This window comes from Sturnus vulgaris, chromosome 9 (genome assembly GCF_052056855.1).
Source record: "Sturnus vulgaris isolate bStuVul1 chromosome 9, bStuVul1.hap1, whole genome shotgun sequence".
NCBI lineage: Eukaryota > Metazoa > Chordata > Aves > Passeriformes > Sturnidae > Sturnus > Sturnus vulgaris.
Window position 1 is genome coordinate 6,070,434 of NC_142251.1, and position 23,008 is coordinate 6,093,441.

Genomic DNA, 23,008 nt, shown 5'->3' on the forward strand with positions numbered 1-23,008 from the left:
CTTCACTGAGGGAAATGCTTCACTTCTGCTTTTGCAGTTGCTTGAGGATCTCTGTGTGTCTGTGCAGGAGGATAAAACTGGTTCATTAATCAGGCACCTATATCATTTATTTAAAAGCTGTGCTGTAGTCCTTGAATTTTGTAAGTCTGAGTTGGAAACAGAATTTGCCTGTATCTTAGTATTGTGGTTTTGCTTTTCTCCCTCCCATCCTCACCCCCCTTCAGTGGGTTGTATCGCCTGCAGACAAAATTAAGTACGATGAGATCTTTGTGAAAACTGACAAGGACATGGATGGATTTGTGTCAGGTGTGGAAGCCAGAGAACTGTTCCTGAAAACAGGACTGCCTTCTGCTCTCCTTGCACATATCTGGTAGGTTTCTTTCCCGTGACAGCTGTGTAGATTATGGCATTCTCACTTCTTGCTATGCTGACATTTTTGAAAGTGACGTTTCTGTATATAATAGCATGGCCTTTGTATAATCAGTGATAACTTACTTACAGATTGTTACAAATACTGCACTTCAGCTATCTCTGTGTATTTAAGACATCACATCATCACAGGTATCTGATCACTGATCCTACCCATGTACTGGGAAAGGGAATTGTTTCTATAAAATTGTTAGCATGCAAGATTTATGTCACATCTCATCCTACAACATGTCTTTCCTAACAGCTGTGCATTCATTTAGCATTATTCATTACAGCAACGCCTTCATTACACTCACTGCTTTTTTAAGTCTTGCACTACTATGAGCTGTTGCAGGGCACTCTGATAGGAAAAACTTTTTTTTTTCCCCAAGTTATGGTTAACACAACTGCTAATTTAGGAAAATCAGGAAAATGCAAATAAACTTGTGTTGGTTCTGAAGCTACTGCTACTGACCTGCAGCCCTGATGGTGCTTTTTACCAGAGCATAAGTGTGGGCCTCGAGATGCAAAGTGAAAGTGGCTCTGTGTGTTTGAGTGATGTTTCCTATGTCTGTAGTTTTGTTTTAGAAGAGATTACACCCTAGCAATTTTCACATTTGTAAATGACAGCACCTACACTAAACAGGGCTGTACTTGGAGAAATGAGGATTTGTTTTATTTAATGTGCATCTCTGTACAGGGCTCTCTGTGACACCAAGGACTGTGGGAAGCTTTCAAAGGAACAGTTTGCTTTGGCTTTCTATTTAATTAACCAGAAGTTAACAAAGGGCATTGATCCACCTCAGGCTCTGACTCCAGAGATGATTCCACCTTCAGACAGGGGTGTCAGTTTACAGAAGGTAAGAATGACTTTGGCATTTTTGGTGTAAATCTCAGACGAATAATGTTAATTTCAAAGACTGTGCAAGAAGCAACCTCAAGTGCTGGCATATCTTAAATTTATCATAATATCAGGAAGAAAACAAATCTTAGGTGCAAAGAATTGACAAAAAACTTCCATCCATATTTCAAAATGAAGCTGTCATTTATTACACCTGCCAACCAAGCAGAGAGATCTTATGCTGGGAAAGCATCATTTTCTCTTTTGAAAGAATAATCTTTCTGTTGCCATTTTAAAGAAGTTTGAGTTTCCATGTGAAGTGACATGCACAAGTTCAGTGCTTTTCTCCTAATGTGTTATCTTTTTTACATCAATCTTTTTTAACAAGTTTGGAAACAATGTGAACTAAATGTTTAGAGTGAACTAAAAGTTTAGAGTTATTTAAAGTTTTAAAAGTAAATGGTCCTCCATTTTATACCTCACAGATAGTTTAGGTATCTCCATAGTCTGTTGGTTGCCATCTATCTTAATCCAGCAGTAAGCTGTACCTCAGCAGTTCAATTTGTAGCTATCAGAATGGTAGAGGTCATCACAAATTCTTATGTGTTTTACACATCATGAAGTCTGATGTGAGTTACCTTTTCTTGGTTGTGCAATGCATTGATCTAATTCTACAACTTCCTTAAACAGAATGAAAAATTCACACCTGGAAAAATGAAACTCAAAATTTGGCACTACTTTTTTGAGTTTCTGTAACTGGTATCGAATTCATTTTTACATTCTGTTTTTAAAAAGTAATTGCTTTATTTGCAACTCTACTAATCTTTTTTGTATGTTTGCTTTCCTTTCTATGTCTCTTTTCTAGTTTGGACTGTTTTTTCCATTCTGCACCACTCTGCTTTTCATCCTTATTATTCTGTCAATTTGTTAACTCTGCTTTCTCAAGGTTAGAGAAACTTTGCTTTTCTAATATTTACTGTCTGTTGGTTTAATAATGAACATCCTCCTAAGACTCTCACATAGTCATGAATTAGCTCAGCACTTCTCTCAGGTGTCACTGTGTGTTGCAGTCTCAAGTTCTGCTGATTTCCAATGTTGTTCATCTGGAATAACCCCGAGGTTCTCCCTTGAGCTCTGACCTCTGAGGCTCTTCCTGTTGGCTGCTTAAACTGAAAAGAGAGAGCTCTGTGTCTTCCTGCTGAAATTGCAGGGGTAGTGGTGACAGAGTAGTAGCCCAGTGTGGCATTTGGCAGTTGTCATTAGGATTAATACCCATGGGTTTACTGAAGATATGACAGAAAATTTAGTGATTAGAAAGCATCAGATGAGCTCAGTGTTGGCTACTGCTGTTCTATGGATGTAAATTGATTTTATAAAACTCTCAAAGACATCAATGTGATTTTTTATTTCATTACTAACTTAAGTGATGAGTAAGAATATTGTGTAAGAAGGTAAGTTAGCTTTCAATTAGTTCTGTAAATCCTTAACAAGAGGGTTTTTTACTAAATGGAGCTGAATCTTCAGCTCATTTTGAGCTTTCTCAAAAGAGGTGTTGTTTTGTATCAACAATATGAAATTATATTGACCAATATGATATAGAAGAACTTTTTTGTCAAAGATTATTGCTCAATATTTGAACTCAAAGGATTGAGTTAGTATACAGGTAGACTTCTTGCTGGTTTTCTTGTTATGGTGTGGTTTACATGGTAAAAAAATCCCAAAACACCGACTTAGGCTTCATCTTCTGAGTTGACTCATACAAAGGTGATAGCAGAAATATCAGTATGTAAAATGGTATTCCATTGTGGTTTAAAACGTCTTGATGTGTTTCTTTACCTAGAGCACTTCGTAGTCACCACTTGCATGATAAGCCATAAAAATTAAATTTTTATGTAAGGTCCTCTCAAAGAATTTTGATGGGAATTTCCTTGTACTACAACTTGGAGTTAAAAACTGGAGGTGCTGTTTTGCATGCATGTTGCAATGTAGTAATGGCAGCCTGTGACTCTAACTTGTCCTTGTTAACATGTATATTGAAGCTAAAAAATGTTGGCTTTTATGTTCCTGCCCCCTACCAGTTCTCCTGAGCAATGGAAAAAAAGATTGAACTACATTTTCTTCAAGTTTGATGCTGGCATTAGTGTGCAGAATTTCTTTAAGTGGTGAAAGAAGGAAGCCTAGAAAAACATTTTCTTGCAGCTAGTATTTCCATGTTTTTCTTCTATCCTTGTCCTAGGAGAAGTAAAAACTCCCATTGATCAACTCTGCAAAACTCCTGTGTAATTCCTGTAGAACAGGATTGAACATCATAGCTAGTTTGCCCATTTGAGGAGCTGTACACTAACCACTTGAAGAACAGCTGTATGGTTGGGGTTTTGATTGTTTTTTGTTTTTTTTATTCCCAGTTCATACCATTTGTGCTAGTAAAATATGCACGAACAGTCTGTAGCTCTGCTGAATAATACTCTTAGCCACAATGTGCTCACAGTTCAGGTGTTCATAGCTCTTGGTTTTTTTCTTCCCCAGAGTATCAGTTTGAGTAGGCACATAGTTAACATTAAGCATCTTGATTTATCTGTAGAGAAATTTCAGCATTTAAAATCTTCTGCATTATTTTGAGGGTATTACTTGCCTTTTTAAATTGTATGTATATACTTGTCCTTGGAATTTTGTGTTTGTCCTGGATGACTTTATTCAAGACTTGAAGTAACTGATGTATTTATAGGAGGTAGCTACAGTGACTGTTGCTTTCTAAGCATGTTCATGTTGTGACAAGGCACAGAAGAGTAATTACAGCATTTGTAATTTTTGTCTTCAGCATTTCTTCTTTATCCATGTATGTGTACTTTTTTTGAAACAAATAATTTGTATTACAGGCATTTTCTTATAAAGACACTGAGTAAATGGGAGCTCGTGGGTGTGAGTTACCCTGTGACTTTGTATTGTCAAAGTTTTGTTGGGTACTCTGGAGGTTTGTGTTAAACGAGCTCAGTATCCCTTAGAGCCTTGCAAATCAGTGTCTGTACTCTGCAACATGAGGATCACCAAGGTGAAGAAATACAAAAGTAGTAAGCAAACCTCTCTCAAATGCTAGGAAACCACCTAAATATTAGCTGTAAGATAAGTCTTATTTTAGAACAAGATTCTATGGCTTTTTTATGATTAAGTAGTCCTGTGCTTTTGTGGAAGATGTCTTCAAGGGTGTGCAGGAGACAAATTCTCTTTGAATTGAGCTGTCTCCATGCTTTGGCTGTGTGTTGTGTTCTGCTCATGCATCATCTGTACTCTCTTGGGGTTTCTAAGATTGAAAGTTTGAAATACAATGCTACCAATAGTTGTTACAAGAGGAAGCTCATGTTGCCACAAAAAGTAAAGTGAATGTAGTAGTTGAATAGCATAAGCTCTAGACTGACAGTGTTTATTTTTTATCTTTCAGAATACTCAAGGACCGAATTCTGTAGCGGATTTTTCTGCAATTAAAGAACTTGATTCATTAAACAATGAAATTGTGGACCTCCAGAGGTATGTAAGAGAGGAATAGCTGAGCTGCCTTGGATTCAGTTGTGCTATTTACTGGTTTTTAAAAAACAATTCAGTGCATAAGAGAAAGGCAGGTGGTAATACTCAGCTTTGCTAAGTAAAGGGTCAGCATGTCTGTAGTACTGTGTGACTCTGCTGCTCTCTGTCCACTCACATGAGTGCCCATAATGACAGCAGGACTGTGAAGGGTCTGGCCCTGGTGCCTTGGGTGTGTTTCAGAGAGCTGAGTATCTCAGCAGCCTGACATGAAATATTCTCCATTGTTCATCTTTATTGGCAGATGTGAGTGGAGTGAATCTTTGGGATGCTGGAACCGTACATAAGTGGTGTTAGTTGTCTTTTATTTGCAGAGGGCATCCCAAGGACTTGTTTTTGGTGGCAGTAAGGAAGTGAGATGGCAAAGATCAGTAAGTGTGCAGGATAGGGAGTGGGAAGATGACTGTGCACGGACCTCTGGTAGGGTTTTGATGGGGATAAAGTTGGGGATGCTTCTCTTGTGTAATAAAATAAACTGTTGGACTGAGAAAATTTGTTTTGATGTCTGCAGACCATTGTATTCCATTAATTAATCCCTTGGATTAATTATTTCTAAGATAATTAAGATGACTTCAAGTGACTAAGAAAATAAAAATTCATATATTTCTATAATCTTGGTCGTGCTCTTGAGACAGCAAGTATTTTTCCTCAGTGTTTTTCTTGTTACTGTCATAAATCTACTGAAAATTCTATTAAGAACAGCAAATTCCCCTATTTTTAAAGTGCAGGTGCTTTGTCATGATGAAATCTGCCTCTCTAATTCATGTCACTTGTGGGAATGATTTAACTTGGCAGTGTGTCAGAGCACAGTCTGTTTCCTAAATGCATAAATATTTTTTCACTTCACTTGCTTATTCTCTTTTATTACTCCCACTGCCTCCTTACTTCTCCTTGCTCTGCCCCCACTATTCTTCAACTTACATTAATTCCAGTTTTGGACACTCACATTTATTAACCTGAAATAGGATTTACAACTGTGTATATTTACTGTTGGTATCTTAGAGGGAAATAAATTGTTGGCTGGCATAAATTTTTAGATGAAGTTGGTTTTCAGTAGGTGGGCTTGCAGCCTAACATGCAAGCCAGACTGTTTATGAGTCTGGTTTTCTTTTCTTCCTGTGAGGTATGAAGGAACCATGGCCTTGAAAAAGTCACTGCTTCCATTTCTTGAGGGACTAATATACACTGACAGTTATTTTAAATTGAATGATAGTAGATTGTTGAAGATAGAGTAGGGGTAACTCTCAGTGTGTATTCGTTTTTAGAAAGGGGGAATTGAATTTGATTTGATTTAGAGGTTCAGAACAGAATGGGATTAACCATGTGCTTAATGTAGGAAACTTTTAGTCTTTGGTGAATCCACATTTCTATTACAACTGCTGAAGTACACTTTCAGACTTGATAGTTGTCATATAAAAATGTAATTTTAACTGAAGTTATTTCTGTTGATTATTAAACAAGATAGATTGTTCAGCTGTTGGACTCAATATATAAGAATTCTAGTCTCTGATTCCATTGAGAAGTGCCCAAGAGCTGCATTTTTGAGACCCAGTAATAGAATTTGAATCTATTATTGAAGTGCACTTCAAAAAAAAAAAAAAAGGCAGGAGAGGAAGTGGCCAAAAGAATGACAGTGTGTGGAAAACAGCTTTTGGAGAGACTGAGCAAATAATATGGAGGTGATGTCTTTGTGGCTCAGCAGTTTGTGGGAAAGAGGTCTGGTGGCCAGTAGCTTTATTAATCTTAATTTGATAAATACAGTGTCAGGAAGGTGGAGGTTGAGGATCAGATGAAGAATAAAATGCAGAACACTTATTAGGAGGATAATACCCCTCTGGTGGAGAGAATGATTTGCCTCAGGACATTGTGGAACCTGCATCATTTTGAGCTTGTTACCACTGTTGTCTCTAAATTCTGTTTCAGTTGCACTTTATTTTTAGAAAGCTATTTGAAGCTTTTTTTGATCAGCATGGTGGGAGGCTGGATCAGATGATTTTTTTGAGCCATAAAACCTTTTTTTTTCTTCCCCAATACACCCAGCTTTGCTTTCTTGTTTTCGAAGATGGTCCACAAATTCATGTATTTCTTTGAGCTTTACTGACACACATTCCTCTCTAAGCATGAAGAGTTGTTGAGCTTAACTTGGGATATCTCACCAGAGATGTCATCTTTCACATATGCTGGATAGCAATATTTAAATTCTCTCGAATTATAAATCAGGTTAAAAGGACCATAAAGTTGGTAAGTTGGTCTCTCAATAGCAATGAAAGAGAAAACATCCTCCAGAAAAACAGGACAATCTCTCCCTGCTATACACTTGCATCAAATCTTTGTTTTAAATTTCAGAGATCTACATCACCTTAGCAAAGCAAGGAAATTCAATGTAGGATAGATCATTTTTTCTCAACCTCTGGTTTGGAAGTTACTGAGCTGTTGCAGCGGAAGTTGTGAGTAACAAATGTTAGAAGAAGCAAGGCAAACCCTTGGAGTGGTTTCTAGTATGGCCAAACTGAAGCACTGCTGCATTCAGAATACCCAAAACTACAGATGTATGTGAAAATAATAAATATTGGGCAACTATGAGTGTAGATAATGCTACCCACTCTGTGAGTAGTCATTATTTTATTATGGAAAAGAACTGTCTTTTTTTTTGTTTTTACATCTAAGGTGATTCAGCCTGGCCAGGGTTGAAGGTTTGGCTTGAACGCCTCTGCTGACACGGGGACTTTGCAGTTCTCAGTTTTGACAGATAATTTGCAATGTGCTGGCTCCTGTTTGTGAATTACTCCATTCACAAATTAGTATTAAATTTAGGGATTTAGTAAATCATGAAGCATCTGTATGGGAGAAAACATCTATTAGTCATTGCTTTTAGTTTATTTGATATGAGTTTCTCCCGACCTGGCTACTATTAAAATGCATAGAGAAATTGTATTGCTTTGAAAAATTGACTTGAATTGGTTACAAGTGTCCTTTGTTGGCAAGACCACAGTTCTTTTTGGGTTATTTTTTTGGATGTAGTAAGGGACTTTATGATCCAGGAAATCTGTCATATCCAATTAATCAATTTTGTTACTTGCTTTTCGTTCTTTCAGCTGCTGAGCATTCCTACAGGGGCATAGCAGATAGTTTGTAAAAGAAATGGAGGCATTCAGAAGAATTAGTGAATTAAGTAGGTCTGTGTTGTCTTTTCTTTGAAACAAAGAGGCATTTCTGGGGGGAGGAGGGGATGCAGACTATATACACTCAGCTTGTTTTCCTTTGCCTAAGACTGCTGCCTAAGCTTTTCTTGTTCTGCCTGACAATACTTCTTTCACTTGATTCTTTCCAATTCATTGTTTGTGCTCTGACTTGGCTCATGGAAGTGCCAGTGGGTGGGTGTTGTATCCTGTTGCTTAGTCCAGATTGCAGGGGTTTAGGTACCTGGCTCGTGTTGAAATACAAAGGAAGTGATCTGCATCTCTGACAGTCATGTCTGACAGGCACATCAGTGACAGTAATGTGGAAACGCTGTATATTAACCACACATACTTGCTTGCAGTTCTATTTCTTGCTCAGTTTTCCCACCCCAGCAGGAAAAATAAGTATTTGTTTTCCTACTCTCTTTTATCATCAATCAGGAAGAATATATATGAATGTTGGCTGTGCTTGATGGGTGTTTGAGGACTTGAAGGTATTTTTCAGCCTGATTTGTACATAGATCTGTAGAAGTGCTTTGTTGAAACCTTTGTTCATGGAAAATTATGGAAGCCAAAGCAATGGAGCTTGTTTCAAGCCTGTGTTGCAATGCTTTAAATCTCTAAATACAACTATGCTACAGATGCTTATTGAGCTAGAGGAATGTGCTGTAGCTTTGATTGAAAAGGTAAAGGTCTTTTTAGAATTTCCAGTTTCTGATGAATGGGCAGTGAGGAATTTTATGAACCTTGAAGGATCCCACTTAACAGAATAAATAGCCTTGATCTTCAAAGTTCCTCTTTCCACATCTTTCCTTTTCCTTCCATTTAAACTTCCCCTTTGGGCATAATCAGGAAGTTGCTCTTCAATCAGATAATGAGAAAAATAATAGCAGAGTATAATCTGTAGTAATTATTTGTCAGAGCAAATGTTCATTTAAGATCTGACATCTGGGTTTTTTTATTTTCTATTGTGTGTGGTTTATTGGTAAATGAAACTTTCTCAGCTTGAGTAAAGAGAACTTTGAGTAGACCTGCTTTACTTCAACACAGAAATGCTTTCTTCTGTATATCAAATAAGAGTAAACAAATAATTTGTGATTGATGAACAATCTTGTGCTATTAAAATATTAAGTTTCTTCGTTTTGGTTTATACCAATAATGCCATCTAATAGCTTTTCACTATGGTATTTCATTTAGAAATGTTAGGTTTATTCTTCAAATTCTAACTTCAATGTGTGTGTTGGTTTATTAACAGAGTCCTTGAGAAAGTAAATATCTACAGAAGATTGTGGAAAAACTGTAACACTTAATGTTTTTCTGCCTCTGTGAAAGGAGAAAAGACTCCATATGCTGGCTAGAGAGAAACACTCATGATTTTTTTATAACAGTAACACTTCTGAGTTGTATGGGTTTTTTTTCTCTTTCTTAAAGCTATTGTTATGTCTGACTGATGAGAATTTATTGATGATAATTCCCCTGTCATCAGCAGTCACTTAAACTTGAATAAATGTCTGTAGAGGCAGGCTTGATATGACACAGCAAATCACTCTGTGTGGAGTGTCTGAGCAGATCATGATTCCAGCAAGCCAAGCCAACCTTCCTGCTCCTACCTGAGCTTCCCAAGAGACAGATCCAAAATCTGCCAGGCAAAGGGCATTAATGGGCTCTGTGGGCCTGTGGGAGTGTTCCCTGGCTGCTGTGAGCACAGCATCGCTGTGTTTGCAGGGGTTAATAGATGGAATCTGATGCAATCCCTCCCACTTTTCCTAGCAGTTTTCATTAGACAAGTGCTCCATAGCAACAGTGAGATCACTGGAGACAGTATTTCATTGATTTCTGCCTCCCGCCCCCTTCCATTTTTGAGCCATTCTTATCACTGGAGTGCAGTTGGTGGAAAGACAGGGGGGTTTATGCAGAACACTTATGTGGGCTTCTGTCTTGTAAATAATTTGGAAAGCAGAAATCCCTCACATCTTTTGTGTTTAATGTTTCACTATGTATTTAAAGAGAGATACAGGCTTAGGGGGCTGGATAACTGTACCTGCTGTAGCTGATGTTCTTAAGTATTCTTGCATTGTTTGCTGGTCTTCCAGGGAAAAGAATAATGTAGAGCAAGACCTGAAGGAGAAAGAAGATGCCATCAAGCAGAGGACAAGTGAGGTCCAGGTAAATAAATCACCAAATTATTGTTCAGGCACCTGATATTGCACCATGTGCTGTTTTAATGACAGTGGGATTGCTGAGTCTTTAGATCATGTCACTTATCCAGTAAAAAGGAAAAAAAATTGGTGCCTCAGAAAAAGAATGTACTTTGAAGTGTATTTTCTATGTAATTTTGGGTTTGTGTAGGTGTGTATAATTATATAAATGTACAAGCTCCTCTAGAATATATAGCATGCATGTAGTTTTAAATGAAAAATATTACAAAATAATAGATTTTTCTTTATTTCCTTTTTTTTAAGCAAGACTATCTATTGTGTAATTAAAACTAAAGAGGACACTGTAGCACTGTAAATTAATTAATAAACTTAAGTGGCTGAATTAAAAGGGCTTGTGTATAGGGCTGCTTCTTAAGAGGCGCAGTAATTAGCAGCTTGGGAGAAATGTTGCCTCAAGTTAATTCTGCCTAATAGAAGTGAATTTTAAAAAGAATCTGTTGATTTTTATTTGAAAGGATGATAGTGAATTTCTTGAATACGTGAAAATTTAAATTTACAAGTGTTTTGCAGACGTTAAAAATTATGCAGTCAGCATCAGTGTTTAGAGTGCTGACAGACTAGCCAAGCTCTGAATTAAATATTGCAAAGGAATATTTCAATTAAATGTTCAGTTGCCATTTAAAAAAAAATCTTCAGTGTGATATCTGACCATTTAGATTTATTTCTGAATTTATTATAATAGTCTATAATTTTCCATAATCTTTACTTAAAAGCAAATAATGCAAGATTTCGGCATTTCAATTTTGATTGGGCTGAAAAGGAGCTAATGTGTTACAAGAGCTGTGAATTTTGTGCAGGATTATTTAATATCCTTGGAGCCTGGATGATAATTAATAGTGTGACCTTTGAGGAGATAATCAGATGCTGGCCTGTTGGTCATGCTGGCAGCAGCTCCAGCAGCTGCAGGAATGCGTGTGGAAGTTGCCCATGCCTGTGCTCCACCGTCATTCCCCTCCCCACCCTGCAGATTCCCTTTCCCACTGTTCACAGAATTCTCAGGGGTATTCCTGCCTTTGCACACAAAGATTATTTTGTTGGTATCTCCTGGAATCTGTGTTTGCTCATGTGAGGGTTGAGTTCTCTGGTGCCTTTGCACAAAAGGTTTGCAAGCTTGATAACAACCTTACCTTGAATGTTCCAGTGTCATCCGTGTGTGTTTGATGGGCAGTGGCGTCACAGAATCCCCTGAGTCTCTGTATCCTGGGCAGTGGTGTTGGGAGCAGCTGTCTCAGGTCTCTAACCTGTTCGTGGTCACTATTTGTTAAATACAGTTACAGAGTTCTGTCAGTCTGCAGAGAAGGAACAATGTATTTTTGGCTTGTCAGAAAAACAAGAAACCTCCAGGATCAAACAGGAAATGGCTGCAGCATTTATTTAATCTGGTGGCCCTTTACCTTTTCTTATTCCTGACTAGTGGAGGACCTGCAAGTTTCAGCAAACTTTCTAGAACTTCAGAGAATAATGTGGCAGACTAAGGATATATTTACCTCATGTTTTTTTCTTCTGGTTTTATTCTAATGAGGACATTTCTAAAGATGGTCTACAAAACCAATTTGTTCTAACCTGCCTCCTTGCTCCTAGCTAGTTTTATGACATGACACTTCAGGGTTTTTCATACCAGAATTCCTTCTACAGACTTATTTGTAATCTCAAATATATTCATGGTCAGTGATCAATCAAACTGATTTGTATAGGAGGAGGGAAAGAATGACTGTTTTTTCTTCTATAAAATTTCCGTACTATGTAAATAGGTACTAAAAAGCAAAGGCAGAAAAAGAGTTGTAAGGAAGATCTAGCATATTGATGGGGTTTAATGGGCTTGTTAAAATATCAGCTCTTTAGTAGCAGAGACTAAGGGGTGTTTCCTCAGTTACCTGCACTGAGTGTCCCTCAGAATTGGATTTCCTTTTTCTCTATTGCAGTGCACCAATGCCATTAGAAAGTCAGTGAAGTTTTACTTTTCTGTCCTCTTGCAGGTTTAACATTTTCTAGCACGTGAATTGTCTTGGGAAGGACTATTAAATGCATTGTCCATGGAAATAAGGATTCCTAAACTTTCCTTAATCTACACTATATTGGCACAAAGACTTACAATGATCATAAATCTAATACAAGGATTACTATTACCATCAGAATGCCAGTTTGTAACACCTCAAGCATCTTAGTGGTTTTCATTTAGATCTCATTCAGTGCTTGAACATTAAATGCTGCTTCTATGCTGAAGGGTGTTCTTTGAAACTGAAGCTTAATTGGAGCCTGCTTTACTTCATGAAGAGGCATCTTTGAGTATTATAGCCAGTTTTGTGTGCTGTATCTACTCCAACCTTTAATTCTAGAGAGCTTAGGTGCATATGTGAAAAAAACCACCACAGGTTTTGGGTTTGGTTGGGTTTTTTTCCCTTTTTTTCTCTTCTGGCAGCCATCAGGCTTAGTTTGGTTTCTTCAGAGCTTCTCTACTGCTGAGCCTAGGACAGACAAAAGTGGAGGTGGTCTATATTTAGCTTATGTGGATGTGAATTCTTGCTGCTTTTAGGAAAAAGGAGGCTGAAGTCTCTTTAAGCTGTTACTTTTTTCCTCCACTGCTTGTGTTAAGTGTCAGCTGATCTTTGCTTTTCAAAGCTATGTGAAAATGAATGGATCAAGAGTGTCCCAATTATCCAAGTCAGTAGCTGCTCTAAGAGCTTTTTGTGTGTGTGCTGGTTTTTCTCTCATGGGTTAGAAATAACCCATTTTTCCTAGTCTGACTGGTGTGTACTGACATATTCATCATTAAAATTCAGATTTGGTTTGGGGGATTTTTGTGGGAGGCTTTTTGGTTTTGGTTTGGGAGATTTTTTGGTGTGGTTTTGCGATTGATTTTTAATGTAAAAGCATCGGTGATGTATCTTTGGGTAGCCCTCCAGTTGTCTTGAGGTTACCTAATTCCCCAGCATCTGACTGCTGCACCATCTGCCTTTCTATTCCTCTCTGGCTTTTAGTCCTCCTTGTGTGGAGGTGTTAGCACACAACACATGGATAAACTGTCTCCCTTACCAAAAAGAACCCAAACAAAACACCCCTAGAAAAGGAGAGCAGGACTGTAGCTTAGAGCAGCACACAAATGTTTGATCTAATCAGAATTTCACGTTTGCTTCTCCTTAATTGTTTTTGCTCTCTCTTCATTTTTTCCTGTTGTTGATGATTCTTCTGCAATCTTCTCTTTTCATCTAATACTTTTCCTTATGTATTAATCCTTTTTGATCTCCCTGTACTATCTCTTCCTCTTGACTTTGACGATTCTTTCTTCTTCCTAATTTCTTTCCTTGACATGTTTTTCAGTGTTATCTCTGCAGCTTGTTGAAGTATAACCATTCCTGTTGCTCAGAAATGAACTAATTGTTTTGTGATGCTACTTAATGTGCTTAAAACACAAGACATATACTTGCTGCTCTTTCGTAAATCAAGAGATTCTGTATTGTTGTGTATGAAATGTACATTTCTTACCTGTACTGGTAAAAAAAATAAGTTTTTGGTTGATCCTTGCAAAATTATGGGCAGGAATGCCCTTGGACACAGTGCATTTGGGTTAATGGTCTTTCACCATACTCCAAAAACCAGTGACTTTTTTTGACCAGTATTTTTGGCCGTGTATTTTTGAAGGCAGAAGGAACAGAAGAAAGGATTTCTATTATCACAAAATCCCAGAATGGTTTAGGTTGGAAGGTGCCTCAAAGCCCATCTCATTCCAACCCCCTGCCATGGGCAGGGACACCTTCCACTGTCCCAGGTTGCTCCAAGCCCCATCCATCCTGGCCTTGGACACTTCCAGAGATGGGGCAGCCACAGCTTCTCTGGGCACCCTGTGCCAGAGCCTCACCACTTTCACAGGGAAGGATTTTTTATTAATATCCCATCTAAACCTGCCCTCTGCTAGTGTGAAGCTATTCCCCTGTGTCCTGATAATAAGTCCATCTCCAACTTTCTTGCAAGCCCCTTTTGGTTCCTGGAAGGGGCTTTAAGGTCTCCCTGCAGCCTTCACTTCTCCAGCGTGAACAACCCGAGCTCTCTCAGCCTGTCTTGATAGCAGAGGTGCTCCTGCCCTCTGACCATCTTCATGGACTCCTCTGGACTCACTGCAACAAGTCCATGTTCTTAATAAGAAACTCAGTAAAATGTAGTGCTAAAGCACAGGACAGAGACTGTAGCAGCCTGAATAAAGACAGCTTCGAAATTCACAATGAAAAGCTGACCTCCCTGTGAGGAAAGCAGTTCATTTCTGTGTTGGTGTATGATCTCAGTACTTCAGTAAGATTTGTTTTACTGAAGAAAAGCAAAGGCAAACAACCTGAATATTTTTATGTCATTGAATTAGAATCTGAGAGTACTTGCTTGCCTGGTACCTGTGCAGGCTTCTGGAAGATAATTTGTTGATACTTTGAAATCTGGGTTAGCACTGCAGTTTGTACTGCAGAATTCAGTGGTTAGGAGGAGAGAGGGAACAAATGTCAAGCTGATGTGTTTTATTTCAGGATCTCCAGGATGAAGTAAAGCGGGAGAGCAGTAATCTGCAAAAGCTGCAAGCTCAGAAACAGGAGGCACAGGAAACCCTTAATGATCTTGATGAGCAGAAGGCCAAGTTGGAAGAACAACTTAATGACATCAGACAGAAGTGTGCAGAGGAGGCCCATTTGGTAAGATCTGGTGGCCAGTGCCCTTGGGAATAGTAAATGCCTTGTCTTGAAGAACTCAGCCTTGCAGAGTTAGAGTTGTTGGGGCAGGAAAAAAAGCTTTAATGAATAAATAGCCTGAGTGTCAAGGTTTTATGACCAACAGAGCATAGGAAATAACATCACTCACTTCAGTGTTCCTAATTTAGTATCACTGTGTCAACAAACATACTGAGATATACTTGCACACAAATAAGGTTTAAAGCAAACAGCAAAATTATGATACAATAGAAATGTAGTTAGAACCACTAATTACTGGGACTGATTTCTTTTTTTAAAAAAAGTCATCTTATGTAATTTTTTTCTAATATAAAACTATTGTCTTTCTTTAAGGTCTGAAATTATCTTTTCAATACTAGAAATACCTGTGTTGGTCAGAAGAACAGATAAAATACTCTGTTCTTATTGAGACCAATAGAGAATTAACTTTTCATTTGGGTATGATCTATAATCTCTGCAATAGCTATGAGATTTTTTACTTTTTCTGGTCATAAATAATAGTATTCGGATGTGTTTGGAAGTGTTGTTTGGGTTTATGGGTATGGGTTTTGGGTGGTTTTTTTTTTGACTTGAAATACTGTTCATACTTTAGATTGCCATGCTAAAGGCTGAAATAACAAGCCAGGAATCAAAGATTTCAGCATATGAAGATGAACTGACCAAAGCCCAAGAGGAGCTGAGTCGCCTGCAGCAAGAAACTGCAGAGCTTGAGCATTGCATAGAGTCTGGGAAAGCACAGCTGGGACCTCTTCAGCAACATCTGCAGGATTCACAACAGGAAATCAATTCAGTAAGGCAGTGTGAAAGACCCACCCCCAAAGAATATTTTAAGCTGGCAACCTTTCGTGTGGTTTGCCTTAAGGGGAAGGCGTTGTTTCCTTTTTTCTTCACTATTTGCTCATGTCTTTGGTTACTTACACATGTGTTCTGTGGTAGTAGTTAGGATTTTTAGAGGCTGACTTAAGTCACTCAAGATACTTCATGGTCTTTGTCTAAGTTTATTAATTAAAGGGATTAAATTATTATACTCCATAAATAATTTGTCGTAAGGTAACGAGTGAAAAATGGATAACGCAGACTTAAATTCTCTGTGTCCAGTAGTTATTTTAAGTTTTCATCCTCCATGGCCTGGGGCATGCTGTCATTATCCTTTAATTGATGTGAAGTCATAAATTGATGTGAGGTATAAAGTTACAGACAGCATTTACTTAGTGCATTGTTGAAGGGAGAAAGTGAGATGAATGGAAGAAGAAGTTGGTTGAGATTAGAGGCAGAGAGTCCTGTACTTTGAAGTGGCTGCTGTTGCACTGTAATCTCTGTAATCAGTGATTTGTGATTACTTCTTATTACCCTTTCCTCATGGTTCTCTTTTCCTGTTGCCAGCTGTGTTATGTGTTAGCCACTCACACTGATACCAAGTTGAAAACAAAAGGCAAAGCCTATCTTTGAACCCTATAAATGGCTGACTTCAGGGTTGGTCATTTCACACAATTCACATCTGTAACTTGCTAATGAGTCTTATAAATACAGCTTTTAGTTTAGAAACTGAGAAGTAAACAAGTGAATTTTTTCATCATTTCATCACAGGTAGAGAGAAGGTTATACCACTTTAGTGGTTTTATATGGCAAGAGATGCTTGCCATGAACAGATTTGAGACTAATAATATAAGTGGTTATGCTTGACTGTACTACAGACTTTCTTTTTTATTAGGTTTTATAACAGTATTCCTGATTTTATTGCTCTTGACTTCTAAATAAGGAATAGTAGTGCTTTGGTGCTTTAGGCAAGATTATCTAATGGCTGGTCTGAGGTCAGTTAATGTGAAAGACACCTGGTGGCATCTTTGCTGACACCCCAATAACTCTGTAATAACTGTGCTGGGTGACTGACCTAGCAGAGTTCAGTGGGATTTAGCACCTGAATGTCTGGACTAGGTTTATTCTCTTGCATAAACTGCCATCCAGTAATTCCTTCATAACTGGCAGGTTGGTTGTAAGTGTTTGCTGTAAGGCACTGCATTAAGCATATTGCTGAAATAATAACATGAATTGTAAGTGTCTGCTTAGGAAGATAAACTTGGCTTTTGTGGACTTCAGAAGTCATGTGGGAGATGATAATGAAATCGTAATGTTCCTTCTTGGAAGATGAGAATTCTGATACAGCAGCCTTCTTAATTTTGAGTTTAAGGAAATTGCAAATATATAATCTAGGAAAAAAACCCAAACCACACACACACACACAAACCCCAGTCCAAAACAAAAAGAATTTAAAAAAAGCCGAACAAAAAGTCCCCAGCAAAACTAAACAAACAAAAAAAACCCTGAAACCTTTACAACTTTTCTGATGAGGTTGAATAGCTACAAGTCTCGGTGTTGCCAGTGACACAGTCTTCTTCCTTGGCAAAAGGTGTGTCCTTCAACCACTCTGAACTTCTGGTAAATAAGATTTCTGCTCATCTCTCAAATTTCACCCTTTGATTGACAGAACGGGTTTTTATTATATTTGCTTTTGAAAATAAGATTTTCAGACTTATATCACCCACTTTATATTTAGGAGGGGATGGCCATTTACTGGCTTCCATGTGCTGCCATACTGATGCTAATACATTTATTTCTGTTTACAGGTGCAGACAAAGCTCCTTGAGCTGAAAGAACTGGAAAATAACCAATTTAGTTGGCACTCTCAGCCCCATGGTACACTTGTTAATGGAACTGTGGATCATTCCAGTCTTAGCAACAGCAGCAGTGAAACTGCAAACCTTAATGAGAATGCTGAGAGGGAAAGTATAGCAGAAGAGGAACAAACTAACTGTGTGTCTCCAGTGAGTAGTGTTTTGCCTGCTTGATCACGATGCATTGCAGCTGTGAAGTTGGAATAAGTTAAGAATGTACCAAGATTGATTATGTTTTTAAACACTTGCACAACTGAAATTTCAGGGTGCTTTTCTGAGGGACTGTGTTTCCACATATCTGAAAGTTCATAAGCAGAAAGTGAGGTAATTTTAGCTTGCCTGGAAAGTAGCAGTAACATTTTTTTTCTGTATTTATTTCCAAAGCAAAATATCATAAATTGAATAGCAGAATTAACATTAAAAGAGAGCAGCTGTCTCCATTTGGTGCAATGAGAGCAGAATAAGGAAAAGTACAGAAAATCTAAAACTGTCTTTCTTTAAATGTTCCTCCTTATGTCTCAGTAGATTCATGATGGGTTTATTTTTTTAAAACTTTTACAGGGTTTATGGAACACTAAAGTATGTGCTATAATAAGTATGAATCTCTTGAATTATGCTTTAGTATATTCTGTGATTCTATTTAAGACTTAAAATTTTGTGCAGTCTTATATTTACTTATTTATGATTAATTGCTGTTCTCCTTGTACAGATAAGGAATAGTCCTGAAACAGCAGTCTCTGTTGGAGAAGACAAAGAGACCCCAGCTGCAACTGTTACCAAAAAAGTGAGTTTGTTCAGGTTTGGGGAAGGAAAAAATAGGTTAAAAAAAATCCTGGTTAAACTGTTTCAGGCTTGCATGATGGGCATACAACAATAGAGGAATAATTATCACTTGCTACTGGTTTTATTTAGTATGATGTCTTACAAACATTTCATCTTGTGTAGCAGGCAGGTTGTTGAAAAATATTTTGGATCTCCATTGATGAATTATATAGAATTCCAGCTGTCTCTTTGCTTTAAGCTATAAGAAACCACTGAATGGTAACAGGAGATGACATAAGTATTTTCCATCCTTGCAAGTCTTAAAAATTTAATATGTTTCTCTCCTTCTGCATTGCCCAGGAAGATCCATTTGATGCTGAATCCCATCCATTGCCTGATCTAGTTTCTGAAGCCAGCTTAGAGTTCTTCCAGTCTGACCCTTTTGTTGGCAGTAAGTAAACATTTCTCTCTAAGTGCAGATTTGCAGAAACAGGTCTTGTGTGAATTGTATGAATACATCAGACTCATCTTCACCTTGAGACTGCTCTTTATAGAATAAATCTGAAGATGTGTGAGTGAGAAGAGCATGGAGCTAATAGTGTTAGAGAAATAGAAGTGATAGAAATGAGAGTTCCAGGGTGTTTCTCCTTCCTTGATCTGGACTTAATGAACTCTGAAAATTGCTCCTTTCCCTCACTGCTTTTCCTGAGGGCTTCTCTTGCCCCTCCCCTCCCTGCCTTTGCCCTGGTGGCATTTTGGCTGTAAAGGTGTGGGCAGGCTTGTGATAGGTGTGGTGTCACTGATCTGATTGACAGCCCCAATCCACAAACAGGTCAGCAGAGGGTTCTCTGGGCTGTGCTGTGGGGAGGGTGTGGGTGGTTCAGAATGAATGGCTGTGGCCTACTTCTGGTGAGTTTGGCTCTCAGAACAAGGTAATGTGGAACTGCACCATCTGTTCATCTTGTGGAAGTGCTGGGCTTTATTTTAAGAACTTGCCATTGACGAATGATGTTGCTCTGCTCTTATTTTTTATGGAAGGAATGATCTGCTTATATGGAGCCAATTGGGGAAGGGGAGTTAATTTGAATTAACTGCTGCAGCAGATGTTTTCAGCCACATGAGTATGATTTTACACGCTTTCAGATCAACATGGCCTGATCAATTTAGCTTGTATTGCTTTGAAAGGAAAATAAGCTAATTTGTTTCAGATCACTTGGCTTCTGAAAGAATGTCAGTGCAGATTGAATATTTTTAATGAGTAAATTAAACTAATTTAAAACAGCTTGAATGTTTCTGTGTAGATACTGCTTGATATTTGTTTACATTGAAGTGGTCTTACAGCACATGACAAGGCCTTTCCTTCAGAAGAGAAAAGATCTGCTGAACCAAACTTTTGGGCTTTGAGCACTCAGTATATTCAGAGGTAGATATCCACAACTAAGAGACAGGATATCTTTCTCTGAGATGTACATGAGAAAGCAGAAATTAGTTGGGATCATGCATCCAGTACTGAAGTGAACACTTAGGAGATACCATCCACAGTGTCTGTGGCAATTAAACAAAACTGGGACCCATCTCAGTAGCTGGCCTGGATTGCTGCAGTGGTAATACTGCATAATGTGGGTGTTTGTGGACAACAGCCAACAGAAATGCAGCTTGGACATGGCTGCTTTTGTGTGTGTTTTGTGATGGTAATAACCTGTTTAATGAATATTTGCTTTTTTTTTGAACAGATGACCCCTTCAAAGATGACCCTTTTGGAAAAATTGGTAAGTAACTTTATAACTCACACTGTTTGTTTTTCTAGATTGTTCTTGCTAGTGGGGAAAATTGTCACCTCTTTCAGAGGAAAAGAGTATGTGGAAATGCCACAAAAAGTCATGATATATGTGACATTAGCACCTGGCCACTTGTTAAAGCTTTTCAGAGAAGTCCATTGCCAGTGAATTTTGCTCTGGTTGGAAGTTCCTTAGTTGGCATTTAAGTATGTGAAGGTGATGAACTGAAGGCTCCAACACTTGCTGCCTGTTTTATTTGCAAAGTAATAGGACTGTGCTCTTTTAAAGGCTCTTAACATACCAACTTCCTTTAAAATCAAGTATTGAAAAGGTAGGAAGTCTCTATTTAGATCGACTGTAAAGGCAATGTCATTGCAGTGTTTGCTTGGTCCTGAGTGGAGTTACTGGTGACAAAAAAGCCAAATAACCAGTGGGAAAGCAAGAGTAAAATAGGGTTGAGTACCAAGTGCCAAATAAGAAACATTAATTTGGCTTGGGGTGTGCAAGAGAGGAGGGCAGGAGAGTTCTTAGAAACATTAGGTTCTGTAAAATGCTTCATTTTTAGGGACTTGGTTAAAGAACCTGTGTGCTGCAATGATTCTGGAACTGCTGTTTTCATGATGTGCAGAAAACTTTGGCTTGTCTGATGTTTTGAATCACAGAATACAAATTATTCACAGGAGAATTTCATACTTCAGAGGTCCTTGGTCTTAAATGTGTCACTTTGTAGCAATATGAAAAAAGCAGTTGTTTAAACATTGTTTAATTTTTAGGATATCAGCTAAGTAAAGCAAGCAGAAATATTAGGGAGATGTTTACCTTTTAGATCCCTTTGGTGGTGATCCCTTCAAAGGCTCAGACCCTTTTGCAGCTGACTCTTTCTTCAAACAATCCTCCACCGACCCTTTTGTGACTGCTGGCACTGATCCATTTAGTTCTGCAGACAACAGTAATAGTACCACAGTAAGTTTGGTGTCCCACCTTTTACTGCTTTCTCTGTGTGATTTGCACAAAATAACCTGTTTTGTACATTCAGACATACATTAAAAAATTGATATTCAGAAATCATATAAAGGTTACCTCTGATCCCCCAGTTCTGTCTTGTCTTTTCGTGTCCTATTTTCTAGAAATAGTCACAGGTGAAACAGAGGTAAAAATAAAAACATTTTTAAAGTATTTCATTGTGTATCTTCATTGCTCCACAGCTAGGAGCATTTGACAGTAATGACTGTCGTTATTTTACAATGACTTCAGCTTTAGAGCTCTCCAACAGCTCTGTTAGTTGGTGGAAAGTAATAAATGGAAAGAAACCCAGGATTAACCTCACCGGGTTATGTTCAGACACTTAATTTTTGCCTCCACATGCTATAGGATCAAGAAGTATGTGTTGTATTTTATCTGATATCTGAAATGTTGTATGGGGTTTCCCCTCATAAAAGTCAGATTGTTCTATAGGTGTATGTTTAGGTTTTGGTGTGGTTTGGTTTTTTTAATAAGAATCACCAAAGGTCTCTTGTAATGTAGAAATGCCTACTGAATGTACCTCCTTCAAGGGTACTCCAGTGTAACTGTTAGCTCATATTATAAATGAGCAGTTACTGAATAGTCTTGAACCTTTAATAAGGTAGAGTTGGGCATAAAACTCTCTCTGGTGTAGACCAGAACTTGTTGAACATGTAATATTTAAAGCTGATAGACAATTTAAGCAGCTGAAATTCTTTGTGCCATTAACTTTGTCTCCATTCTTTTGCCATCTCCTTTCCTTTTCAGTGCTATTTCATGCCTCACTTCCAGATTTTTGTGTGCATAAAAACATGCACAGGCATATATAAAACTCAGATACATGTGGATTAAGAATTAGCAAGTTGAGTGGCTGCAGAGTGTGCCTGAGGTGCACCCACAGCAGCCAAGAGTGAGACATCACTGCAGCCACAGTGGTGGTGCTGCCCTTGCCCATGGTGTGCGCACTGTGCAGATCTCAAGGTCATATTACACACCACAGCCTACACCCCCAGCCTTAAAAATTACATTTCCACAATCTGTAATACTTGGCACACTATCCTTTTCAAAGCCTTGATGTTCTAATGTAACTAATTCTTGGTCTTATTACAGTCCAAAGGAAGGAAAAGAAAAAAAAAAGGGAGGCAGAGCTGTGGTGTGGGATTAGCAGTGGATTCTTGAGATCTGTATTTCAGAACCAGAGTTATGCATTTATCCTAAATGCTTTGCCACACATCTCTGGAGTGTTGAAGTCTTAGATCTTCATGAAGATGGCTCTGATTGTAGAAATCTGAGACCAAAATGAGTGGTAGATATTCCTGGCTGTTACATTAGCTGTTACTAAGTATGTTGCACATATTGTACCTTTTTTCCATCCTTTCAAAGTATTAATCAAAACAGAGAAGAGTTTCTATTAACAGACTTCTTTACTGATGCTGGTAAAAGCTATTTCCAGAATGTGTTATCTTAAAACTTCTAAACTAAAATAAATGGTGACTGTATTCTTAGATTAAAGAATCCTTTAAGCTGAAAAGCAAATTTCCCTCCAAAGGAATTTTTTATTTTAGACAGAGTTATCAAAGAAGAATGACCCTTTTGCTCCTGGTGGAACCACTGTTACTACATCAAATGATCTAGGTAAAAGTAGATTGTACATATCGAGTTTCTTGGGTTTTATTTTTGCTTTTACTTGTTTTTGTTTCTAGTCTTTTAACTGAATTTGCAACAGAGCATTATAGGCATTTCCCATGTTTTCAGAACTTTCCTATAAAGTGTGACATAAGGTGCCTGTTTTCAGGGGGGAAGTTTATAAACCAAAATTGACTCTATCTGTAGTGTTTATCACTGAAGACTGATTCCACAAAAAC

At 38.0% G+C, this 23,008-nt stretch overlaps 1 protein-coding gene across 5 annotated transcripts in view; it reads left to right on the forward strand.

Moving 5' to 3' along the window:
• Window positions 1-23,008, forward strand: part of EPS15 (epidermal growth factor receptor pathway substrate 15) — a 64,427-nt gene that overhangs the window by 33,055 nt on the left and 8,364 nt on the right. For all 5 annotated transcript variants that reach the window (XM_088169710.1, XM_088169709.1, XM_014870649.2 and 2 more), the window contains 12 exons: window positions 225-370; window positions 1,109-1,268; window positions 4,686-4,771; window positions 10,098-10,170; window positions 14,732-14,893; window positions 15,522-15,719; window positions 17,554-17,751; window positions 18,311-18,385; window positions 18,724-18,814; window positions 20,097-20,132; window positions 20,968-21,104; window positions 22,709-22,778. In XM_088169710.1, the coding sequence (XP_088025836.1) occupies window positions 225-370; window positions 1,109-1,268; window positions 4,686-4,771; window positions 10,098-10,170; window positions 14,732-14,893; window positions 15,522-15,719; window positions 17,554-17,751; window positions 18,311-18,385; window positions 18,724-18,814; window positions 20,097-20,132; window positions 20,968-21,104; window positions 22,709-22,778 (1,432 nt within the window). The remainder of the gene's footprint in view (window positions 1-224; window positions 371-1,108; window positions 1,269-4,685; window positions 4,772-10,097; window positions 10,171-14,731; window positions 14,894-15,521; window positions 15,720-17,553; window positions 17,752-18,310; window positions 18,386-18,723; window positions 18,815-20,096; window positions 20,133-20,967; window positions 21,105-22,708; window positions 22,779-23,008) is intronic.